This window comes from Eulemur rufifrons, chromosome 17, assembly GCF_041146395.1.
Source record: "Eulemur rufifrons isolate Redbay chromosome 17, OSU_ERuf_1, whole genome shotgun sequence".
Lineage (NCBI taxonomy): Eukaryota > Metazoa > Chordata > Mammalia > Primates > Lemuridae > Eulemur > Eulemur rufifrons.
Window position 1 is genome coordinate 92,211,765 of NC_090999.1, and position 23,381 is coordinate 92,235,145.

The window sequence follows — 23,381 nt, forward strand, 5'->3', positions numbered from 1 at the left end:
AGGGTCATAGTGTCAGTGAGTTGTGTGGTTAAGACCAAAACATAGATCTCCTGACTCCAAGTCAGAGTTTCTTAGAGTTGAGCTAAACCTAATCTAAACATATCTGAGTCAAAGGGATAGTCAGTCAGAAACTCCTTACAAAAAAAGTAGAAATAGGTGGAGTTGGCATCTATATAAAAAGAAAGCAAGATGGCAGAACAGAGAGAGTTCTCAGGTCTTAGGAAAAAGAAAATATTAGTAAGTTTCCTTTAGGTATATAAGTTAACATGCTTAGAAAGATTGCTGAAGTCCATATGATAAGGGAAGAAACACCACAGCCTTTATTTTGGAGGAAGCCTCAGAATTACAGTTTGAGTATGATATAAAATCCAGGGACTAAGGCAGACCAGTATATAATAGATCCAAATCTAATTGCTTCTTGTTAGCTGTGAGATCCTATGCAAGTTAATTCACCATTAAAGCATTTAGTTCCTCAATCTTTAAAATGATGATAAAAAATACAAACAAAACTGCTTGCAAGGTTTTGAGCAATGGAATAAGGTAAAATATATACGTAGCACCCAATAGAATGCCTGGTATGGCGTAGTTACCAAATGAATGTTAGTTTGCTGTTTTCCATAGACTTTTCTCACTAGTCATCAAGAGCATGGAACCTTGAAACTAGACAGTGTATTAGCAGAACACTTATGGCAGCAAGTAATAGAAAACTCATCTCTTCAAATGGGGAGACTGATTGGTTTAGTAAGTGCCAGTCGCAAGGTAGGGTGTGCTTGAAGACTGGTTGATAAACCACTTTAACAGTGTCATCAAGAACCCAAGTTTTTTCTGTTGTCCACTTTTCCTTTCTGAATGTAGATTCATCATACGCCTGATTTCTCTGATGTTTATAGGAGGGCTGTAGTAGCTTTCACATCTGTTAGGTGAGAGAGATCTTCTCCAAGTCACACTCCACTTCTGTGCAGTGTGGACAACCCAAATTCGGTCACATCTCCTTCTATAATAACACTGCCAGAGGAAACCCAGGCTTTGATCAGTGTAGGCCCTGATTCCTGAACCAGTCAGCAACAAAGAGGACGGGATTGTCACAATTACTGGGCCAGCTTCTGAACTGGGGTCACATTTGGGTCTAGGGAGTCAAACTCAATGTCTACTACTGAAAGCTTGAGTTTCAACGCTTACTTGCTATGTCCTTGGGCAAGTTATAGAACCCTGTTGAAACTCAATTTCTTTATCTGCAAAATGGGAAGAATAATAGCATGAACCTCCCAAGGTGTTTTGAAAATAAACTGAGATACTGAAATAAATTTTAAAACAAAAGGCTCTGCAGAGTGTCTGATATATAGTAAATGCCCAATAAATGTTAATTGTTATTAATATTATATATTCCTCCATAAAATTTCATATTATATAATAGCTGTTTTTAAATTGTCTGACTTTTTGGCTAAAGTATAAGGTTTTTGAGGATACGAACATTATTATTCTCATTTTCTATGTCCGAATTCTTACATATAATAAATGTCCAACTTATTTCTTTAACAAATGAGTGAATAAATGGTGATCTGTGGAGTGAATGCATAAAGACCTGAAAACAATGGAAGGAAGATTTAAGAGAAATACAACAATGGTGACTGGATGGATTACAGGTTGGACAGGATATGGGAACAAAATGGGCCTGATTGAGAGAGAATGTATTCGAGAGTGAATAATTTCAAGACACAGTGGTTTTCTCTGAAGATTTGAGTGGTTGCAGGAAGTGAGCAAACCAAACACAGTTTGGGTTCAGGTTACACAGCTCATGGGGGTTGTGACGTCTTCAGATATTTTGTTTTACAATTTGGTAAACAACAAGTACTTAGATAAAACCCAGAAGAATGCTGTTATCTGAAGGAGGCAGAAGAATAATAAGAGCTACTAGGCGCTTGATATGTTCCAGGCATTGTTCTAAGTGTCTCCTCTTGTATAAACTCACATGATCCCCAAAACCAAACCATGAGATAAGTCGTATTCTTTCCATCTCCACCACCATTTACAGATAAGAAAGTCAAGCCCAGAGAGGCTGAGCAACTTGCCTAAATCACACAGATAGTACATAGTGAAACTGAGATTTCTACCCAAAGGGTCTGACTCAAGAGTCTGTGTGTTTAACCAGTGCACTATCCTGTGTCTCCACTAAAATGGAAGGGTGCTCAGAGATGCCAGACTCCAACCCCAACCACTCAGTGCCATAAGGAGCACAGGTCTCCCAGGCCACTGACAGCCAAAGGCACAGCCCACAGTCCATGATAAGTGCATGCCCCCTGGCCCTCTCATCGGGCCTGACGAATCCCCAGTACACAACACCATGGCTGTGGAGGATGCTGACTGAATAAACATTTGTTCAGGGAATGATCACGTGGAGGGGTGATGGGGGCCAGTGTATGTGGTGTGCTCATGGTATATATGATGGGCAGTATTTATGGGATGCTTATTTCTACGGCAGATTGACCTCTTCATGCTTCCCCATTTGGTAAATTTTTCCAAGATGAGACAGTGTGCTTTGCAATAACACTCAGGGTAACATGAAAGAGATACTTAGAGATAATCCATGCTTCAGAGGATACACTGGCAGTTGCAATGAATACGAAATTGTGTGTCCCTTTCCAGGGACTCCTTCAGAATTGTTGCTGAGCTTTAGAGAAAAAGCACAATGAGCCGTCTGAATGAAAGGAGAAGCTAGTCCAGGGGCTCTCCATGGGAATTAAGGGACTAGGGACTATCAAACTACCACTTTCCTCAAGAGGAATCCACAAACAGTCAAACAAAGACAAAGCCACTGCTAGTAGTTTTTTGGTTGTGGTTTGGCATAGAATCTGCCTTTGATCAGACTTCGACTTGAAACTCCTGCATTTCCCGTTAGCTCTGTGTACCCTGCTGCTTATATGGTGAACATTCAAGGCAGTAAGCATGCCCACTCTTTCTAGAGAGCTGCAGCCCCCCCAAGAGTTAAGTTTCAAGAACCATATATAAACCACAATACAGGTTTCCAACTCAGCTATACAAATAAAACACAGTCTTGAAACACAGTGAAGATCAGTGTTGAGATCCTTGCACTAGAAATTTCTTGGCCCATTGTAACTATGTGGTCTCATCTCTTGGCGAGAAAGATCTTAATTATTAAAAATAAATGAAATCAATGTTATTTTCTTCTTTTGCTATGCTAATCATTTGTCATCTATGAGGAATATTCAAGAAGCTATTTTCATATTTAATAGATACTGTAGAACTTTTAAAATATCACTGTACTTGCATATCTTGATAAGAAAATGTCTTTAGCTTACAGTCTCTGAAGGAGCAAAATCAAAACTACTTAAACAAGTTTCCTTGCTGGAGGAAAAACTAGAGGCTATGATCCATAAGGAAGCCAGTAAGGAACCATATGAAAAAATGGTTCTGGTGAAAGACCAGGTATGTTGTAGAAGAGAAATTATCTTTATTTCAAAAGTTACCTAACCTTATATAAACTGACAGTTCTACAAAGCCATTTCTGGCTGGGTTGGAAGTTCATATTTAAGTTCACAAGGATAAATAACAATATTTTGTATTTGCTAAAAGTAATTTTCTTCTTTGGTGAATATTGACATATAAAAACTAATTTTGTTACTAGTAGTTTTAAAGTTTGTTTGACATGTATCCTTTTGAATAACATTAGTTGAATATTTTATTTATTTTATAAATGGTGTTAAATGTACAAATGTTTCTTTGTTATCAAAGTTGAACCTAATCAAAGAATAGTTTCTTTCCGTGTAGTGAAACAAGTGGATTGCAAAATTTAGCATTTTTTTATAAGAAATAATCTCTAAATTTCTGGACATTTGTGTGTGTGTGTGTGTGCATGTGTGTGTATAAATCATTATATAAATTTACCTCTTTTTTAATCCAAAGGGTTTGTATCTGACTTTGGAATATGTGAATATGTTTTTATGTGAAGGTGTATATATAGGTATGATATAGGCAGTATTAGAATTATCTGTAGCACATCAAGCCAACATTATTTTTCCTAAGCATTTCCTAGTTCTTAAATCATCCTAGGGATGATTTCTCCAATGATGATTTTCAAAAAAATCTAGCTGAGATAATATACAAGACTTGAGAACTGGTACATATTTATATTTGGAATACTTTAAATATGTAAAAGGAAGAGTTATGCACTTGGTTTCTAAACTTTTCTCCTTTTCAGTGCATTGAGAAATTACAAGCTGAAGTAAAAGCTTCCCAGGAGCAACTTATAGCCCATGTAAGTGTTTTCTTCCTTTTTTCATTCCTTTATTTATATCATTGTTATCCTGGAAATGAACAGAAATATTTGCCATAAGTTATAAATGAGATATGTCTGTTGCACACTGAATGAGTATTTTTACTGCCTCTATAGAGTTGTTTTCCAAAAATAAGATTCTGATTTTTTTTGCTGATGATAAAAATTACAAACTGAGCTCGTATATATAATCACATGGTATAATTAGGTACTGTCAGGATAAGAGAACTGAAAACTAAAGGTAGAAAAGAAGCCAGGCTAGTTCAGTGAGTAGAGGGGTGCAGAGAGATGTGGCAATTATTGACATGTCCAACACAGGTCTAGAGCAGTGCTTGCTAAACTTTGCTGTGCGTGAGAATCACCTGGAAAACTTCTTAAAACAAATTGCCCAGAGATTCTGTTTCTTGCATGCCTAGGCTGGGCCTGGGGATTTGCACTTCTAGGTGATTCTAGATTCAGGTGATGAGGATGCTGCCAGTCTTTGGCCACACTTTGAACAGCACTGTTGTGTGTGTGTGTGTGTATGAATATATATATGAATATATATATATTAATCCTGCTCCTGACTTGTGATTTTTAGGGAAATGACCATATAAATCAGAGTACATAATTTTTCATTTTCTCCTACAAATACTCCCCTGAGAGAGACTTATGAATTTCTAGGGCAAATTTCATTTAAATGTTAGCCTGTGTTTGTTCAGAGAACAACTCATGTGCATCTCCTGCCAAAATGCCCTTGTGTATTATTCACACCCATGGAGCAGTCACCCCGCCACAGTCCCTTCCAAAGGATCTGAACAACTCTAATGCCTTGGCCATCTCCTCAAAGACTTGCTCCCTTTCCTTTTAGTCATCTCCTCCACCTACATTCTGGCTGCTATGGGATGACTTCTTGATTAAGGACACTGGCCAGCCATGCTAATAGCCGACCTTAACACCACCGAGCTCCTCAAACAGACCTGAAAGCTAAGAAGCTGCAGCTCAGAAGAGCTGCAGAAAAAAACTGCAAAATAATAAATTCTGGTGACCATCTCTCTGGGGTTTGAAATAAGTGGAGTTGAGTAAAATCTTGATAACCGCCTCATTTTTGTGCTGGAGAAGACAAAAGCTAATCTGCTTTGGTGGTTAGCAGAGATTTTAACTATAAATTCAGAATCTTCTTTTGGCCTTCTATGCTCAATCTATCAATACTGAAAATGACTATGGGCTGCATTTGTGGCATTGTAACATGTTCAGACAGAAATATGTCCCATTAACCCAGCATTCTGTTGCAGATGCCTCTCCCCTGGCCTGCGCCTGAGGGTGCCAGACAATTACTATTGTCAAAGGATGTCCTTTCACGACAGATTGAAACCTACAGCCCTTCACATGGAGTGGGGTTTGGGCTCCAGATTTTTTAAGGAGAACAAATGTATTCACTAAGCTTCTGATATTAGCTTCTAGCATCTCTTCATAAAAAGACAGATGAAAAAAACATAGTGCTGGTGCCTTAGGACCATTCCTGTGGTGTCTCCTTCCGTCGCCTAGTGTCTAGGGATTCTGCTCCTGGACCACGCTGTGGCTGTCTCAGCCTTGTGTGAGCTGGAATTGCTTCCTCGTATCAGGGTATTGATAGCAACAACTGAGGATTCTCATATGTAATTGACCAACACTCAGGTTTCAATATGGCAGTGTGTTTTTCAAGGTTTTGCTTCAATTCATCAAGAAAAATGGAAATGAAAACATTATTAAGAATAATGTTTATTGAGAATGGCTGTGTGTCTTCTCCCTCACTCACCTCTGTCTGCCTCACACTGCACCCACTGGTAACATGGAGCCTGGTTTTCTTTGCACATCCAGTATTGTTTGATGCTCTGTGACTTTGCTCACAGTATTTTTTTGGACTGGAATATCCTTCCCTCTCCTCTTACTCTCTTTGCAAGACTCATATAAGGACCAGCTTCTTCCTGAGTGCCCAGATTACTTTCTCTGGGTTCCCATAACCTCCCGTAAATACATCTACTTGAGCTGTTAAAAAAAATAGTTTAGATAAATTAAATTTAACAGAGTTTATTTGGGCAAAAAACAATTCATGACTTGGGCAGCACTCAGAACTAGAGCAGGTTCAGAGAGCTCCATCTAGCAGTGTGAGCAGTGAGCTATCATAGGCCAAACACAGACACAAAGTAGGGAACTTATCTAATTGGCCATAGCCAGGCCTTTGCCTTATTTGGGTGTGATCTGATCAGTTGGCTGCCGCTGATTGGCTGACACTAAGCTGTGATTGGCTGAAACTCAGCTATTCGTTACAAAAAATATCCTCCTAAAGTAGGTTTCACTTTGTATTCTAAATTAGGCTGCGGTTTGTCATGCAGGAACTCAAAGTACGGAGAAAGCCTCAGGCCACTGGCCTCCTGCTTATTTCATTTAACAGAGCTCAATATATTGCATGTTGTTGCTATTGTCCAGTTAGACGTCTGTTTTATGCTAGACTGTAAGGCCATTGAGGGCAGCACCAAGAATGTGTCTCTGAATCCACTATACCAAGTCCCGGGTTGGGTGCATTGTAACCACTCAATACATTTTGCTGAATTGAGCTGAATTTTACTCTGATCGTGTCATTTCCTCAGTTCCAAAGCCTAGACTGAGAAAATAGTTGCCCACTATCCCAGAGTAAATTGCAGCCTGATCATGGCATTTATCACACTGACGCTGATGGCCTGACCCCTTTCCTGTCTCATCTCCAGCATATGTCTGGGACCCCCAAGTGCACCAGCCATCCCTGCCCTCGGGGCTTTCTTTATAGATCCTTTTCACCTGGAATACCTGTCCCTGTCGTAGAGTTTGCCAGATTTTTCCCATTCTTTATCAAGATTGTTCCTTCCAGGAAGTACCCCCTGACCATCAGCCCAGAAGTCTCCCTCCTTCCTTGGGCCTTCACAGCACTTCTCTGCACCTCTCTCCTGTCACTTGTCATGCTGTGCCCCACGATAGGAGGATTTGATGTGGTATATCTCTTTTCCAAGACTGCGAGTTCCTGGAGAACAGGGAGAAAATCTCTCTACCCTTATGCCTCCCACAGTGTCTGGCCAATGCCTTGTACAGATTTCATTGAAATGAATTGTTAAAATGGCTAATTAAAAAATAAAATTATTTTGGCATTTATAGGCGCATCCTTTGTCACTTGGGAAAAATAACTTTGTAAAAAAGATTGTATTCCTTAAAACTGCCAGTAACAAAAGGCATTACTTTAAATCTGTGTCTGATGCTTTTAAGGATAACATGTAAGGGACAAAAGGAAACGATCTCTTAGAGTGAAAATGGAAGGAAAAAAGAGCAGAGAAGGAAAACATAGTTGGTGGGAAACCCCTATTTCAGGTGAAGTAAGAAGAGTATCTAAAGGGAACATGGTCTTAACATGAAGATTAACAACACAGTGTCTTGGCTTGCTTTTATTCAGAGTTCACTCATCTAGAACTCAATAGTTGAATCATATTAATGCATAATTAAGTTGATAGCTATCAAATGGAGAGAAGATACAAGCCTTAACATTTTAGAGTTATCATTTGCCTGTATTCTGAAGATTAAAATCTCATCCCATTAACTTTACTGTGCCTAGTCACAGCTTACACTTTTTGAAAAAGTTATAAAGAGTTGTTCTTCCCAGCGCACACATCAGTACCCGGGCTAAGTTGCCCTGGGCATTTTTATCACTCCCACAAGATTGCGTACCTACCTCGAAACCTACATGAGATAAAACAAATATTTGAAATGAATATTTATAATCATTTAGAAATAATTGTTCGTGTTAGGGCAATTTGAGTTAGGACTAAGTATCTTAAGGAAAAATTCCTTTTAAAATTAATGCCTTCCCAATGATTGATCCATTTCTCGCCTGTGTTTAGTATTTTGGGGTGTAAGTGCCTAGCCTCGTCTGTCCACAACATCATCGATGACCCGATTATCGGCAATAGTCCCGAGGTCTGCCTCCGCTGTGCCCCATCCCTGTGGCCATCCCATCTCTTGGTGTCTAGCTACACACAGGACCTGACCAGGGCCAAAAATTGCATAATATTCAATGGAATTATCTCAAAAATGGTCATGTGGATAACTGGGTGGTGGGCCCTCAAGTGTTACGTCAGTCTCTATACTGTCCTGTATGTTTGAAATATTAATATTTCTTAATAAACTAAAAAGTTAAAAACATTCAGATGAAGGAATCTTTCGAGTGAATTCCACAGCATGCATTCAGCTGTGGGACAGACGAGTCTGTCTTTGAAACCAGAAGTTCTGAGCCGCGGCTTCAGAGGACACACTGGGACCTGGCAGCTCAGGGTGAGGAGCACAGGGCATGGGAGAGACCACCGCTGGCACCACGGCAGGGTTGCCCCAAAGGGATGGTTTGACTCCTTCCTGCCCTCCTCTAACGAAGGTCTAAACTGCCATTTCACTTTCTAAATTAAGAATCTGCAAGAGCTCCAACTTAGACCATGTGCAGACTCCTCCCTGCTGGAATTCCAAGCCCTCTGTGAAGTGATCTTTCCCTGCTATGAAAGGGACAGGGACTGTTTTGTTGGCTTTTGTTTGGCTGCCTAAGCATCTATTAATACACCTCTGGCAATAATACCCAGATATCCTTTTCAACTGCATCTCTCCCGTCGTGTGCAGTCTTGGAAGGCCTGTAATTCAAAGTACCCTGTCAGCTACTAGCTGGGGAGTGGGCATGTGCCCTAAGCCAGTTGCATGCTTTCTTCAGGGACTCTGCATGTTAATTGAGGTGAATTATCCTCTCTCTTGAGAGGAAAGACGTGTTGGAGCTGGCACATTCTGCCACTGAGGCCCATCATGGTGAAGGAGTCTATGCTGCCTGGACCAGAACTTCTCTAGATCCTGTCTATTCTAAATCTGGTTTCTGTGGCTTTCAGGAACGATCCAATAACCTTCCAATAAATTCTCTTTTCCTTTAAGCTAATCAGAATTAGATTCAGTTGTTCATAACTAAGAAGCAGTAATTCTTACATGATCTCAGTGGTTCTCAAATTGCAGCCCCTGGACCAGAAGCATTAGCACAACCTGGGACTTGTTTACAATGTATATTTTGAGGTCTCATTTCATACCTCCTGGATCAGAAACTCAGGACAGGATCCAGCAATACGTGTTTTTAAAAGGCCTCCAGGTGATTGGGTGCTGGGTAACATCTGAGAAACAATACAGTGCCTTACTTTCTGGCCAGAACATTGTCCCTGACCGGCATCCCACTGATGGGTGGTCTCGAGGGCCTGACGATCCTCGTGCTGGGAGACCTCTCCAGGCCCGATTGGTGGCACGGTGCCAGGATTGCGGCAGGCTGCAGCACGCCAACCATGTTTGTTCAACTGCTTGGTCAAAGGGGAACTATCTCCCTGCCCTTCCTCTCTAAACCCCACACTTCTACGTTCTGTGGAAGCATCTGTGGAAGCATCACTTCATTCCTGAAGCTTGTCATGACTAATTCTACTGTAAAGTGACAGTGATTAGTAACACTTTACAGTCACAAAACAATACACGGCTTCCTAAATGTTCCCACCCACATGATGTCATTTATATTTCACAACAATGCTATGAGGTAGCTATTACTCCTCCCCCTCAATTAGATGAAGAAAGTGAGAGTCAAAGACACTAAGAGCTGGCTCCCAGCGAATAGCTGGTGTGTCGCAGCAAAGCAAAGACTTGTGGTAGGCGTTCCGCCTCCAGGGCCCCTGCTTCTTAGGCTTGACTTCATTTCCAATGCAGAATTTCTGCTGCACATATATGCGAATGCACAGATGCCAGCTGTGATTATAAATTAATCTTTATGATCCTTTAACTTTATTGTATTCCTCAGACCCCATGGCAGAGTTAATCAGCGTGGCAGTAGGATCTAATGAGTTCTACCTGGAGCCAATGAGGAACGGGGAAATTCCTTTCCTGTAGGCCATTCTTTTAGAGCCAGATCAACTATTCTAAATGGAAAATTCTTCAGTGATTACTTGCGAACAGAACCAGATGGTACTGAATGGTCGCACATGGGATAAGTCAAGGAAATATTTTCATTGCACGTGTTGATTCAAATGAACCCCTCTCTGCATCTCACCTCCTTTGGCTGCATTATCTGGACTGGATGGTTATTTAGCTCTTCATTTTAACCCTTCGTGTGGTTATTGCATGGTTCACCTTTCACATGCTTGATCTGGGGAGGCTAAAAATCAGAGAAGAATAGCAGAGGCTTTCAAACCCCATCGGCGAAGGTCGCTGCCAAGCTTCTCTGTGAGCTCGGAAGAGGAGGGGGTCTGAGCTCTCATTTCACATGAGCAGGTTGCTCCGAAGCTGGAATCCGTACTTTCTGTGATCCACTAACAGATCCTACCCAGTAGGCCATGGTTAAATAATTCATCTCTAGCACGTGGATGAGGCAATATTCAAAATAAAACTTTGGAGCCCCACCAGGATCATATTACCTTTTTATTCTCTCAGAAATCCAGGTACAATAAATTGCTCTGGGAGCCACTGTTCGTAGTTGTTGGATCTGCTAGTGGGGGCAGACTGAGGGGCAGGGCCCTAAAGCACGAGTGGAGTCAGTAACATCACACAAGCTTGGAATCTGGCTGGAATCCGGGGGGCTTAGCTTCCGCTTTCTGATGAGGTCTGAGTCCTGCTTCCTCGTTTTCTGTAGATGATGAATAAGTTTGAACTGAGCAGCCACCCTTGGCCAGCGCCTGCCGCCCCAGCTACCTCTGCAGGCGTCTGACCTTTGCTTAGCGACCTAGTTGGACACAGGCTGTAAACTTTTTTTGTAAATGCCTATTAGTGAACTATGCATTTCTTTAAACAATATATCTCCGTTTCTTACTTGATGCTTGGACATCTCCCACCAGCATCCTATCAAAAAAATATACAGATTTTACAGGCCCAAATTTTCCAATGCAGATCATTGTTATAATCTCTACCTACTTGTCAAAAAAATCAGATGGGAATAACGTGGGAATGTTCTCAGCATTTTCTCCTTTGATCCAGAGCTGCATTTATCTATATAAACCTGCAGCCGTTAATGTTCACACAGAAATTACCCTTTACTATAAGAATCTAATAGAAATTATACTTTTATTATTTGTTCTCTTAATAATTAAAATTGCTTTGCGATGAGTGAGAGGCATGCCCTTCAACTACAGAGAGAAGCTGTGGATGTGAGTCTCGGGGGTTAAGAGGCCACTGGTCTTGCTGCCCGAGTCCTGCCAAGGAGGAAGACAGTGACGGGGTGTCAGACACTGGGCCTGAACCCCACCTCTGCTGTCCCGCCCATGACCTTGCAAAGGTTACTTAACTTCTGTTCCTCTTCTCTGTCAAAAGCAGCTAACAACACTGCTTAGCCTAGGAGGGCTCTTTGGAGGTGATGTAAAGCTGTGACGTGAGATGACACACGTGAAGCCTTAGCACCACGCCTAGCACACACTAAGTGTTCAATAAATCTATTAGCAGGTTACTCTAAAACGGAATTATCCTTTTCAGTAACTGTCCTGTGATTTTGTGGGATTATGGTTAATAATCTTATAGAACAAGGTACCTCATTCTAGCTGCCTGTTTATTTTGTAGGCCGTACTAGGAAGTTGACTAATCAAAGGCTCAAAATCACTGTCTGAGGAGAATCTTGTGTCCTGTCAGGTCAGCGCTTTCTCAGCTCAGGTCTTCCCCGAGTGAATGTCTTCTTCAGCCTTCCATGGAACCGCCTCCCTGCCACTCCGTTGTCCGTTTCTTTGTCTTTATCCCTGTGAGATTGTAAGCTGCTTGCGGGCAGAGCCTGGGTCTGGCTCACGGTGCCCCTGAGTGGCAGGTTCTCAGCGAGTGTCTGTTGAATCACTCGGTCAGCGGTCACCCAGTGGGTGGGGGTGAAGGAGTGTGGGCGGCCCTTCCCTTCAAGAAGTGTCGTTTCAGGCCCTGCGTTTCCAAAAGATGTCAGTGCTGGCCCGACCCAGCTGGCCGTTTCCAGCCAGCTTAACTCCACTCCACGAGCCGACCTGGAGTCAGCATTTGGGCTCAGTGCTGAGCTTTAAAAAGCTGGGATGAAAGGAAGCAAGTAACAGAGAACTATCTAAAATACGGTCTATTTTTTCTTTTAGTTAGCCTAAAATCCTTCCTGGACAAAGCCAGAGCAGCAGAGAGCCACATTTCTAGACTGCACCAAGGTGCCGTAGAACTGCTTTCATTCAGTGGCAGGTGGGGGTGGTGTGTGTAAAATGCTGAGGACTTAGTGTGGGAGAATTTTACAAGAAACTGCCCCGTGAAGGTTGTCGCTGTGCTTACTGTCAGGTTACTGTTGAGGACATCTATCCTACCGGACAGTGCGCTTCTCTGCACCAGTGATGTCGGTGCTTCCACCGAGCGCTGAGCTTGATTTTACTCCACAGATGCCCTTTTTGTTTTTTAAATGGTTATTTTGACTAATAACCATTCATCAGGAAGGCTAGAGCCAAGTTTGTACCTTGCCTCTAACAAGTGATTATATCAGGGCATGAATTGTGTGAACCAACCTTCCCTCTTGTTCTATCTTAACTACTTTGCCCTTAAAATCCCTCGACCACATCTCCCAAGCTCTTCATTTAGTGGCGTCTCGCTCAATACATCCACCTTTTCAAGCTACACTGAATCCTTTCTGCAACGTGCAGTACCAAACTAAATCAGTGAATCGTAAGGGAAGTACCAGGCTGAGTCCATAAACAGCCCTGAGTAGTTCTTCCAGAGTCAGCCGCCCGCACCATAGATTTGGTTGTGTAAGTCTGAAGTCTGACTCCAAGCCCACACTGGCTGCTCAGTGGCCACAGTGTCATCTCCTGGCACTCCCCCTGCCCTCCACTGCCAGTCGACACCCAGTGATTGCGCTGCTTGGAGGTCTTGGGATTCATGAAAGGCTCCTCGAGGTTCAGGCCCCCATCCCTTGGCAGAGCGGGCCTTTCCCTCTGCTTCCCCCGCTGCTCACCTTTCAATGCCTGCTGCTCTCCACCAGGTGACAGGCCTCTCCTGACGCCTCGGGCAGCTGTCCCTCCATCCAGTGCACATTCCATGGACCCCTCTTCTAGCCTCTATTCTCCTCCTTTGGTGGAGTTCCCCAAGTTCCGGGACTTGGCCTTATTCACACGTAGTTCTTGGCACAAAGCAGGTGCTCAGGAGATGCCTTCTTGAATGGATGGACCAGAAACTGGGAGAATGGATCAGTGCCCCGCTTGCCAGTGATTGTTAATTTTTAGAAACCGCAACAAACAATTTAGCGTGTCTCTCTAGTTTATAGCAAATCAGCCAAAAAAGATACTAAAAGATTGTTTATTTATAATTTTATCCTATTTTCAAAAGGGAAGAAACAAAATGAAAATGAAATAAGAATTTGTACCTCAACTGGATTTATTCGGTATTTTATGAGTATTAAATTTTAGCTGTTCCCTTGATATAATTTTATACTGTTATTAAATATTTACTATAATGTTTAATTTAACCATATTTATTTATTTATACTCTATTTAATTTCACAAAGGATTTGAGATGGCTTATAAGAAATGGATTTACGAAATAGTTGAATTTTTAAAAAGCAGTATGAAGAACCATAATTGAGAACATATATATTGAAACAAAATAGCAATATCAGGGAAAAAAATAGAATATGACAGTGTAAGTCCTAACTTCTTATACAGTATAGTTGAAGCAGAAACATAGCTTTCGGCCAGGCGCGGTGGCTCACGCCTGTAATCCTAGCACTCTGGGAGGCCAAGGCGAGCAGATTGTTTGAGCTCAGGAGTTCGAGACCAGCCTGAGCAAGAGCGAGACCCCATCTCTACTAAAAATAGAAAGAAATTATATGGACAGCTAAATATATATTAAAAAAAATTAGCCGGGCATGGTGGCACATGCCTGTAGTCCCAGCTACTTGGGAGGCTGAGGCAGAGGATTGCTTGAGCCCAGGAGTTTGAGGTTGCTGTGAGCTAGGCTGACACCACGGCACTCACTCTAGCCCAGGCAACAGAGTGAGACTCTGTTTCAAAAAAAAAAAAAAAAACAACAACAAAAAAAGAGAAACATAGCTTTCATCTTTTTAACAGCAAAGGCAAAATAGGAAAAATGACTAGATCAATAATTCTTATGGTATTGGGGGGATCTGAAGGCATGTCATTACTTATTTCCTATTGAGTTAATTCTGAAATGGGAGTTTATGTTGGATTTCATATAGGGAATATTGAAAGACATAGTGGGGAAAAACCCATCAATAACATCAGACCAGCAAATGTAGTAATGGGTTTTATTTGGCTGTTTTTATAACTTCCATCAAAAGAAGCCAAGGACATAACATGTAAGTAGGTACTTTCCTCATTGTATTAAATAATGTAGTCTAGCTGGTATTGCATACTTTTTAAATCCCCAGCTATTTGTAATAGTCCAGCAGGCAAAGTCAATGGCAGTCAAAGGCCAAGTAAGTGAGGCAGAAGAGGGAAGACGGCAGAGCCAGTCGTGTGGGTCTGGAGGGAGCCGTAGTCAAAAAGAGAGTGAGGCCTGGGGTGTTCAGACCATCCAATTTTTCACAGGCTGAAAATCCAGATTTTTGTGTGAAATCTCATTTATTAAATGTTGGCAACCAATTCAAATAAAATAGAATGCGTGGCAAACAAAACATATTTATCGGTAGTGTCAAATATGAGCCTTACACCGGATTTTAAATACAGGCTGCAATTTTCTTACATCTGTTCTACAAGTTGAAAGATGTTCTTTACAAAGGACAGGAATATGTAGTGATTGCAGGTGAGGGGGAGGGAGTGGTTGTTGTCTCAGCCACTTGAATTTTGCCATTTAGATAATGCTAGCTTTTGTAACCAATAGATCCTGGAATTTCAGCACGTACCACAGTACCACACACTTGCTCATTCGAGTGACAGTCTCCTGTGTATGTCCCCACTGGTGGACAGGCTCTGCTCATTCACTGTTATTCACTGTCATTCAGGGATAGAAACCGAGGGAGCCTCTGCCATCCTCAACAGGTACGATTCAAGGTCACTGTGGGGTCATCTCTATCGCAGTTGGCCAGAGGGAAGAGGTCGTTTAACTGTGTGCTTGGGAAGTTTCTAATGGGCCATCCCTGGCAGTGTGCACCTCATTACTGCTCACATTCCATTGGTTAGAATTCAGACATGGGGCCATATTAATTGCAAGGAATGTCCGGAAAGGTAATCTAGCTGTGCACCCAAAACAAGAGGGAAACGTGGATTTTGATGAGCAGCTATCAGATTCTGCCACACCAGTGTTTAAGACATTTATTTTGTCTTGGATCTATAGGTTTGCACAAGTTGACTTCGGGGTGAAGGACATTAGAAATTGGTTTATTGTTATTATTATTAAACCAAGTGAAACTCGAGATTAAAATTTATGCAATAACTACCAGAAAATACAAAGATATGAGGAATAATGTCTAATATACTTCCATGTCTTGCTCCATGATATTCAAGGGACAAAAATGTCACTTTTTTTTTTAATAAAACTCAAATCTGACTCAGGCCCCATTTATTGTTACCCAAAAATTCAGTCTCAGTCCTTTGGTAGGAAGGGTGGTCCTCTCTCCTCCCTGAGATTTGCATAGTATCCCAGGGATTTTGCTCTCTAAAAGTTGGACGCCACTAGCTTCTAGTCAGTTGTGGCTGTTCCCTCTGCTCCATGCCCATGCCTGTGAGCCTACTCAAAGACTTGTGGCTCTTTTTGTTCAGTGCTAAGCTTTAATAAAGGGCTTATGCTCCTGGTCTATAGACAGCATTCAGTGTCCAGCCTGTCTAGATACACCTGCCTATTTGAAGTCTTGTTACCCGAAGGACCTGAGTACAAGTGAACTGTGGACCCTGCTATCTTAAGAACCCCCAGTACTTAATTCTCTCTGCTTTGGATGAACCAGCTTCCTCCCTTAGGTTTGTTTACTTCCTTTTCCTTCTCAAAGCACCAGCCTCCATTTCTTCCTCACTCAAGGCATTTTTAGCTTTTTCTATTAATGAGACCAGGCCCCCCAACCAAAGGCTTTCCAGATGCTCAAATCCATCAGCAAATGTTAATTTCCCCTCCTTGCATGGGAGTTGAGGGTGGTGTTGGTATTGTTGGAGCAGAGGCAACTCCTCTTCATGAGGAAGTTGTTGTTTTCAGGTTGTGCGTATTTGAAACTTAAGGGATTTTGAAGACAGTTGTATACCTAGATAATAAAACATGGAGAGGTGTAGACAGAAATGCTTAGATAATTGAATAGAAATGTAGTACACATGGTTGTTTACTTTGTTACTAAATGTGAAGAAATAGTGAAATTATTAAGTATAATAAAATCTGAGCTGTTAGCTTTAGCTGTGGGCACTGAAATTGACTTTGCCTATTCATTCATATGTCAGATGTCTTCTAACCCTCAGCGGTAAGTCTCTCATCGTGACTAGGTGTTCTAGGGGGAAACGTGCGTGAAGGCACATGTGGGTGGGTACACCTATAATCAGGGCATATGATGGGGTCACTGGCAAGGTCCGAGGAGAAGAAAAGAGAGGTAACAAGTGCCTGTCCCTCCTCTCCCCAAACTCTCCCTCACACTATCCACACACTCTGTAAACCCACCTCCCCTCCCAGGAAATTGGATGAGTTAACTAAATATTTTTTAAATGTTTAAGCATCAACCACTTGTATAAAAATTTTCTCATCTGAACATTCAAGACAGATGGCCTGGATTCAGAGCCCCAGTCTACCATTTACTAGCTGTGTGTCTCTGGGTAGGCTGCTTGATCTCTCTGAGGCTTAATTTCCACAACTGTAAAATGCAGATACTAAATGTGTCTAGCTCACAGCATTGTCATGAGGATTAAATGAGTTGATATAATCCTACATCAGTACCTGCAACACAGCAAATCTTATATAAGTGCTTGCTAAACAGTAAAACAAAACAAGAGATAAAACAACCACCCCAACCCCCCCCCCCCCCCCCCAGCAAACAGTCCTGTATTTGTTCAGTGGTAGCTTTATCAGCGTTCTTTGTGAGAGAATGCGCTGGATGTTCTGCATCGTGATTGTCTGTAAAATGGGATAGTCGTGGAACCTACCTCAATAGGGTTATTGTGCAGATTAAATGAGATGATGCAGGTATAGGACTTAAAATAGTGCCTGGGCCATAGCCAACAGCCATTAATGTTGATGGTTGTTGTTAATATTACTGCAGCTGCTGCTGTTACAGTATGTGCTTTGACATTTATCTAACAGTTTAAGCACATATATTTTTTTCCATGCCAAATTTCATTTTATTGATTTTAACTTTTAATTACTTCACTGGCTTCAATATAAATACATGTCGCTGTCGAGCCCAGTGAGTTACTCATTCTTTCTGTGCCTGAGGAGAGCGTGCAGGAGACCATTCTGTGTCTGCCAGAGGAGGCCTAGAGGAATTAGTACGGGTGCTTCGCTCACCTTCACTCCAGTAGGAGCACAGTGATTGCATTGGGCAGATGTCAATGCCATGGGCAATGGAAAACTACTGCCTGGGAGTTTTGCAACTGGAAAAGATAGTCTTTGATGCTGAGAGGCAATTCTGACCACACTCCTGTGCCTCCAGCTTTGCCTTCCTAACCTTTGCTTTCTCAGCCCCTGGAGAATGTCATCCTACCTGTTTCTCTCCAATCTTGCTCGACCCCATAAACAAATGTCCCAGCTGGGAGTTTTTATGACGCATATTCCCTGTGCTTAGAGACAAATGAAATGCAGCTGACTTGCCAGAGTTTCTTTGACATCCATTTTTGGATACTCGTTTCTGGAGACACCTGTGTCCCTTTAGTGTGGGCGCAGTGCAGGGTGGAGAAGGGCACATGCCTTTCCGTGAGACCCTTTTGAGGTCACTCTTCACCGTCCTGATGTCAGTGCGCAGGACTTCAGTTGTCCCTATTTTGTTCTTCTGTCTTTTTTCTGCTTTAGTCTTCCCATGCTCAAATTCTGTCAGGAATTCCTCTAGAGAAGAAGCACCCTCCATCAGATTGCATGAGAAACCTCAGAACTGCGGAGGATTTTCTATTTAAATGAATAAATTTTAATACAGTTTCCCAAAAATCATTGAGGATCTCAATCTCCTCTTTTGCAAAATAAAAAAGGGAAGTTGTTTCTAATTTTAATTATTAATTTAAGTGACTGCTTGCATGCAGATATTTATCATTTGTAGTGTTTCAAATGTAAATAATTCTGTGTTTTGCCCCATCATATCCCTTTGTATTGAGGGCTGACATAAACCCTGCTGGGAGACTGCAGGGAGGGAAAAGGGGTCTAGGAGAGTTCTCTTGAGCCTTTATGGATGAACAGGTATTTCATAGCCTTAGAATCTGCAGCAATATTCAGCAACTGTATAAATAAATGATTTAGACAGACTTGTTTAAACGGGTGTAATTTCTCAAAGGAGGATAACCAGGTCAGAGAGTTGACAAATGGTTTAGATGTGAGTCATCTTAAAAATAAAGAAAAACTAAAATAATAACTCTACACCTCTTAAACTTTTTCCACTAAAAATTTATGGTAATATTGTGTTGTAGGAACTAAGGAGTACTTGATTTTCTCATAGAAAGGATCCTAGTAAATCACAGAGTTCCAGGAGGAGGGAAAGGAATGCAAAACCAAAAGAATTAATTTTTCATTCTTCAACTATTTTTTACTAATCTAACAAGCCAGTGTCTTATTCTTCAGGCTTAATGGGTGCAGGGAGGCTTGGCTGTCAGTTGTGGCTGTCTGTCCTCACGGAACCAGTTAAGAGGAAGAGCAGGAGGATCAAACAGAGAGGCTGCGGCAGGCGGGGCTTAGCGGAGAATGCGGAGCATGGCGGGGTGGGAGTGGGAGCAGGAACAATGTGCACAGTCAGACTGGAACTTCAGTGGAGGGAATAGGCGGAAATGAGAATAGGAGGCATTATTCTGCTCTGTGGAATTGCTAATGAGAATACATCTAGATATTTACATTAAGCATTAAAAGCAAGATGTCTAGTTTGAGCTCCTGGGAATGTTTCCCTCTCAACTCTCTTCCAAGCATGGAACACACTCATCCCCAGAAATAGAGCTCAAGAAGTAACCGAAGTCATTTAAGAGCTCTGCTGACAGTGACCCTTGAAAGACCACAGTGTTCAGAGAAAGTCATTGTTGTAGATAAAACTTTCACTGGATGGAAACCTAGGATCCAGGTGGATTTTAGCCTGGACAACTGGCATGGTAAATGCTTAATAAATGTAGAGGTTTTAGTTCATCGGAATAACTCAGAATTTGGTTGGAGAGAGACTCAGTAACATTTTGGGGCATAGTTCCATGACTTCTCCAAAACTGTTGCCTGGGGGATTTATTTTACCTTTCATCCATGGATCTTAGGATAAGAATTTAGACTTCAGCATGACTTCCCAGCAAATCCATCTCTTGCTGGTCAGTTTCACGCCAACGAAATTCTACGCTGCCAGGTTCCCACTGCTCTCTCGTTCAAGTCTTAGGTGTCTGCATTGTCTTAAACATTGTTGAGGACAAACAGTTTTCAAAATCTTCTTTAAGTATGGCGTTTTTTTCTTAAAATACTTTAATTTTGATTAGTTTTCATGGATGGTTTTTGCTTTATTTTTATTTTCAAAACCATGTGTTCTGGGGAAATTTTAGCCTCAAAATATAATTCTTTGCACAGATCGTTAATAAATATTATGACAGCAGGATCTCTCTCTTTTAGCAATGACCATATGTAGCCTTGAAAATGCACAGTAGTAAGACATCAGGCTGGTGTTTCTCAGTCTGAAACTGTGGATCCGTGGTTGTATTCTCAGGTCTATGTTGTGTGTGCATAGACCGTGTGCCTTGGGAGCTGTTGTGCACATCATCTTGAACATATTTTAGGAAGGGTTGATGGACATTCGTGTCATTTTCTGTGGACACCCATAGTCAGAGCAAACTAAATCTCAGGTAGATGGTGAGATGTCAGAATATCAAGTGAAACCCTGACTCTCTCTTCTGGATTTCATTTAGGAACAAGTGAGCAAAGAGACTCAAAACCTAGTGTCTTGAGGCTGGATCTGTGCAGTGGCCCATTTAGGGATAGGAATGGTAAAAGAAAATCAGGTTTAACATGGTTTCTATAAATTCACACGTTCTTTTATGGAATTTGCCTTCAGCATCACAGAAACAGTCTCCTCTGAGGCCTTCCAGATTGCCAACTAGAATATAAGGAGCTTCTTTAAATAGAAAAGCATAAGAAAGAGAATTTGTCAAAATCAGTGGCTGACTATATTCTTGATCAGGTTTTATTAAATGTACAGTATATATGTACAAAGTACGAAAGTCGCAGATCCCTGTTTTGCCCCTAAAACTTTCCATCCACCACTGATGCTTAGACAAAGCTACTAGACAAGGTACATTCATACGTGTTTGAGAAAAGTAGTAGGGCGGGGAGGGCGATTAGGAAATAGGACCACCTACGCTTACAAGCTGATGAGCTTGGCAAAGAAATGTATGATTCAGAGTTAGTGTTTTGGGGAGAGTATCTTAGAAATCAACACACTGTTTTGTGGATAGATATTTTATTATTAGTGTTAATATTACAGGGGGTTAGAATTGCATCAGCAAAACTTTTCACTATTTATACCCTGAGCGGTAGAGAGAATTTACCCAATGAGCCAGGGAAAGGGGGGCTTTTATGCAAAGGAGGCAGACAGAGATTTGTCAGGGTCTTAAAGCCAACTAGCAAACTGGAGACAATCTTGTAGTTAAAGTTTAGACTCGGTGAGGCTTCTAACGTAGAGTCCTGTGGTATCAGTTGTGCTCTTGTTTAACGGGAATATATTCTAACCAATTTAAGCAGAATAAGTATTAATTGAAGGTCAAGAGTGACTCCCAGACTCTCCAAGAGGTCCAGAGGCCCAGACCTGAAAACTGAAACTGGGAGTGACAGTCCAATCACACCACAGAACTTCCCCATCACCCCCCACTCCGTGCTGCCTCGTCCCAGCTGGCCCTGTGACTCTGGGCCTGGTGGCTCCCAGTAGAGCCTCTGCTTCTGAACAGAGTGCTCCGCTGTGAGTGGAGAGCACACGGCAGCCGTCCTGGTCTGACTTCTGGCGAGAACGCCTCTGGCCAGTGGAGGGGAGTCCTCGGGCCTGCACCAAGGACCGAGGGAGGTAGCAAGTGGACCTGGGTTCTGCTTTGAGAAGGTGAGGTCTGAGAAGACGGGGAAACCACCACGCTCAGGAGAAGTGTCCCAAGATGGTTGGCAGGCAAAAAGAATGATGTATTTCTACCACACCTATCAAATCCAAAATCTGGTTCCTAGAGCTAGCCTGACCCAGTAAGTTCCTGGTTCTCAGACAAAAGAAAATCAAAGCAAGTTCAGCTGTAGCCTGGGAAAATATCAGAGTTCTTAATGATTGACTTATTCCAAGCCATTTGTTTCTTTAAACCTTGTCCTTTATTATATCTGGATTTAAATTTGTCAAACAAAGGTGATAATGTGATATTATTAGTTATTCATATTGTTAACTTGTATAATAGTTACCTTTTTATTTATGAATCATAATTGATTGGATGCTGTGATAGTCTTTCTTTTTCACCTATTACCAGGTATAATGTCACACCTGTTGGCAATTGTTGGACTGCAGGTACAGTGCCCTGGAGGAAATAATGACACCCTAAGAAAGTGGTTCTCAACTTTAGTGAGACTTAGAATCACCTAAAAAGATTGTTTAAAATACAAGTAGAAGAATTACAATATGATCCAGCAATTCTACTCCTAGGTATACGCCCTAGAGAATTAAAACACATCCACACAATAACTTGAATAAAAATATTCATTGCAGCATTATTCACAATAGCCAAAACCTGGTAACAATCAAATATCCAGCAATTGATAAATACATAAACAAAATGTGAAATATCCAACCAAATGGAATATGATTCATCCACAAAAAAGAATTCTGATTCGTGCTACAACGTGAATGAATATTGAAAATGCCATGCTAAATAAAAGAAGACACATTACAATACTATACTTCCAATTCCTTCCTCTCATATTTTGTGCTATTTTTGTTATGTATTTTCCTTTTGTCTGTATTCCAAAATGATCATATTGGCTACTGGTTTTGATGGTAATGGATCCTCTCATTATTTGCTTCACTGAAAAAAGTCTTTATTTCACCTCTATACTTTAAAGACATTTTTTCCATGTATAAAAATTTAGAGTTGAGAAGTTTCTTTTTTATTGTTATGCTTTTAGCTTTTTAAGATGTTGCTGCCATGTCTTCTGGCTCACATAGTTTCTAATGAAAAATATACTTTGATTTTCTGTGTGCAATGCATATGTTTCCTCTGACTATCCTCAATATTTTTCTTTATTTTGGTTTCAGATATTTGAATATTATATGTTTAAATTTTAAAAAAATAAATAAATAAAAGAATACAAAAACAAAAAAAATCACATATTGTGATTTTATTGATATGAAATGTCCAGAGTCGGGAAATCCACAAAGCTAGAAATTAGGTCACTGGCTGCCATTGGCCTTCGGGGGTGAGATGGATGGGGAGTGGCTATGAATGGATACCCATTTCTTTTTGTGTTTATGAAAATGTCCTGGAATCAGGTAGTAGTAATAGTTGCACAACTTTGTGAATATACTAAAAATTACTGAATTGTACACTTTAAAAGAGTGAATATTACATCTCAATAAAACAGAGAAAAAAGTGCAAGTAGATATCTGAATTTTTTTCCCAAAGAATCTAAAAGCATATTTAGATTTCATAAAATTCCAAATATGAAAATATATTTTTATTTGGATGCTGCTGGCCTGTGAACTACACTTTGAGAAACATTGCGTCTGGTCCTTATTTGTATAAATCTCCTAAGCCACATATTGTGGAAGTATTCATATACATCCACAGTTCTTCAAAGTTCCTCATCTTGCCTTATAAAATGGCCATGAAAATAATATTAAATACTGTCAAAAGAGTCTTCAGAGTATGATGTATGAAAAACACAGTGGCTTCCTTCCTAATCATGGCTATAAAATCAATAGACTTAATGATTTTTAAAAATTGTTTTTATTAATTCTTTTTCTTTTTTTTAT

The 23,381-nt window shown here is 41.1% G+C and overlaps 1 protein-coding gene across 1 annotated transcript in view; it reads left to right on the forward strand.

Annotated features, from left to right (window-relative positions):
• Positions 1 to 23,381, forward strand: part of CCDC192 (coiled-coil domain containing 192) — a 194,472-nt gene that overhangs the window by 58,247 nt on the left and 112,844 nt on the right. Inside the window, exons 4-5 of the mRNA XM_069492784.1 lie at positions 3,313 to 3,444; positions 4,217 to 4,273. Of these exons, the coding sequence (XP_069348885.1) occupies positions 3,313 to 3,444; positions 4,217 to 4,273 (189 nt within the window). The remainder of the gene's footprint in view (positions 1 to 3,312; positions 3,445 to 4,216; positions 4,274 to 23,381) is intronic.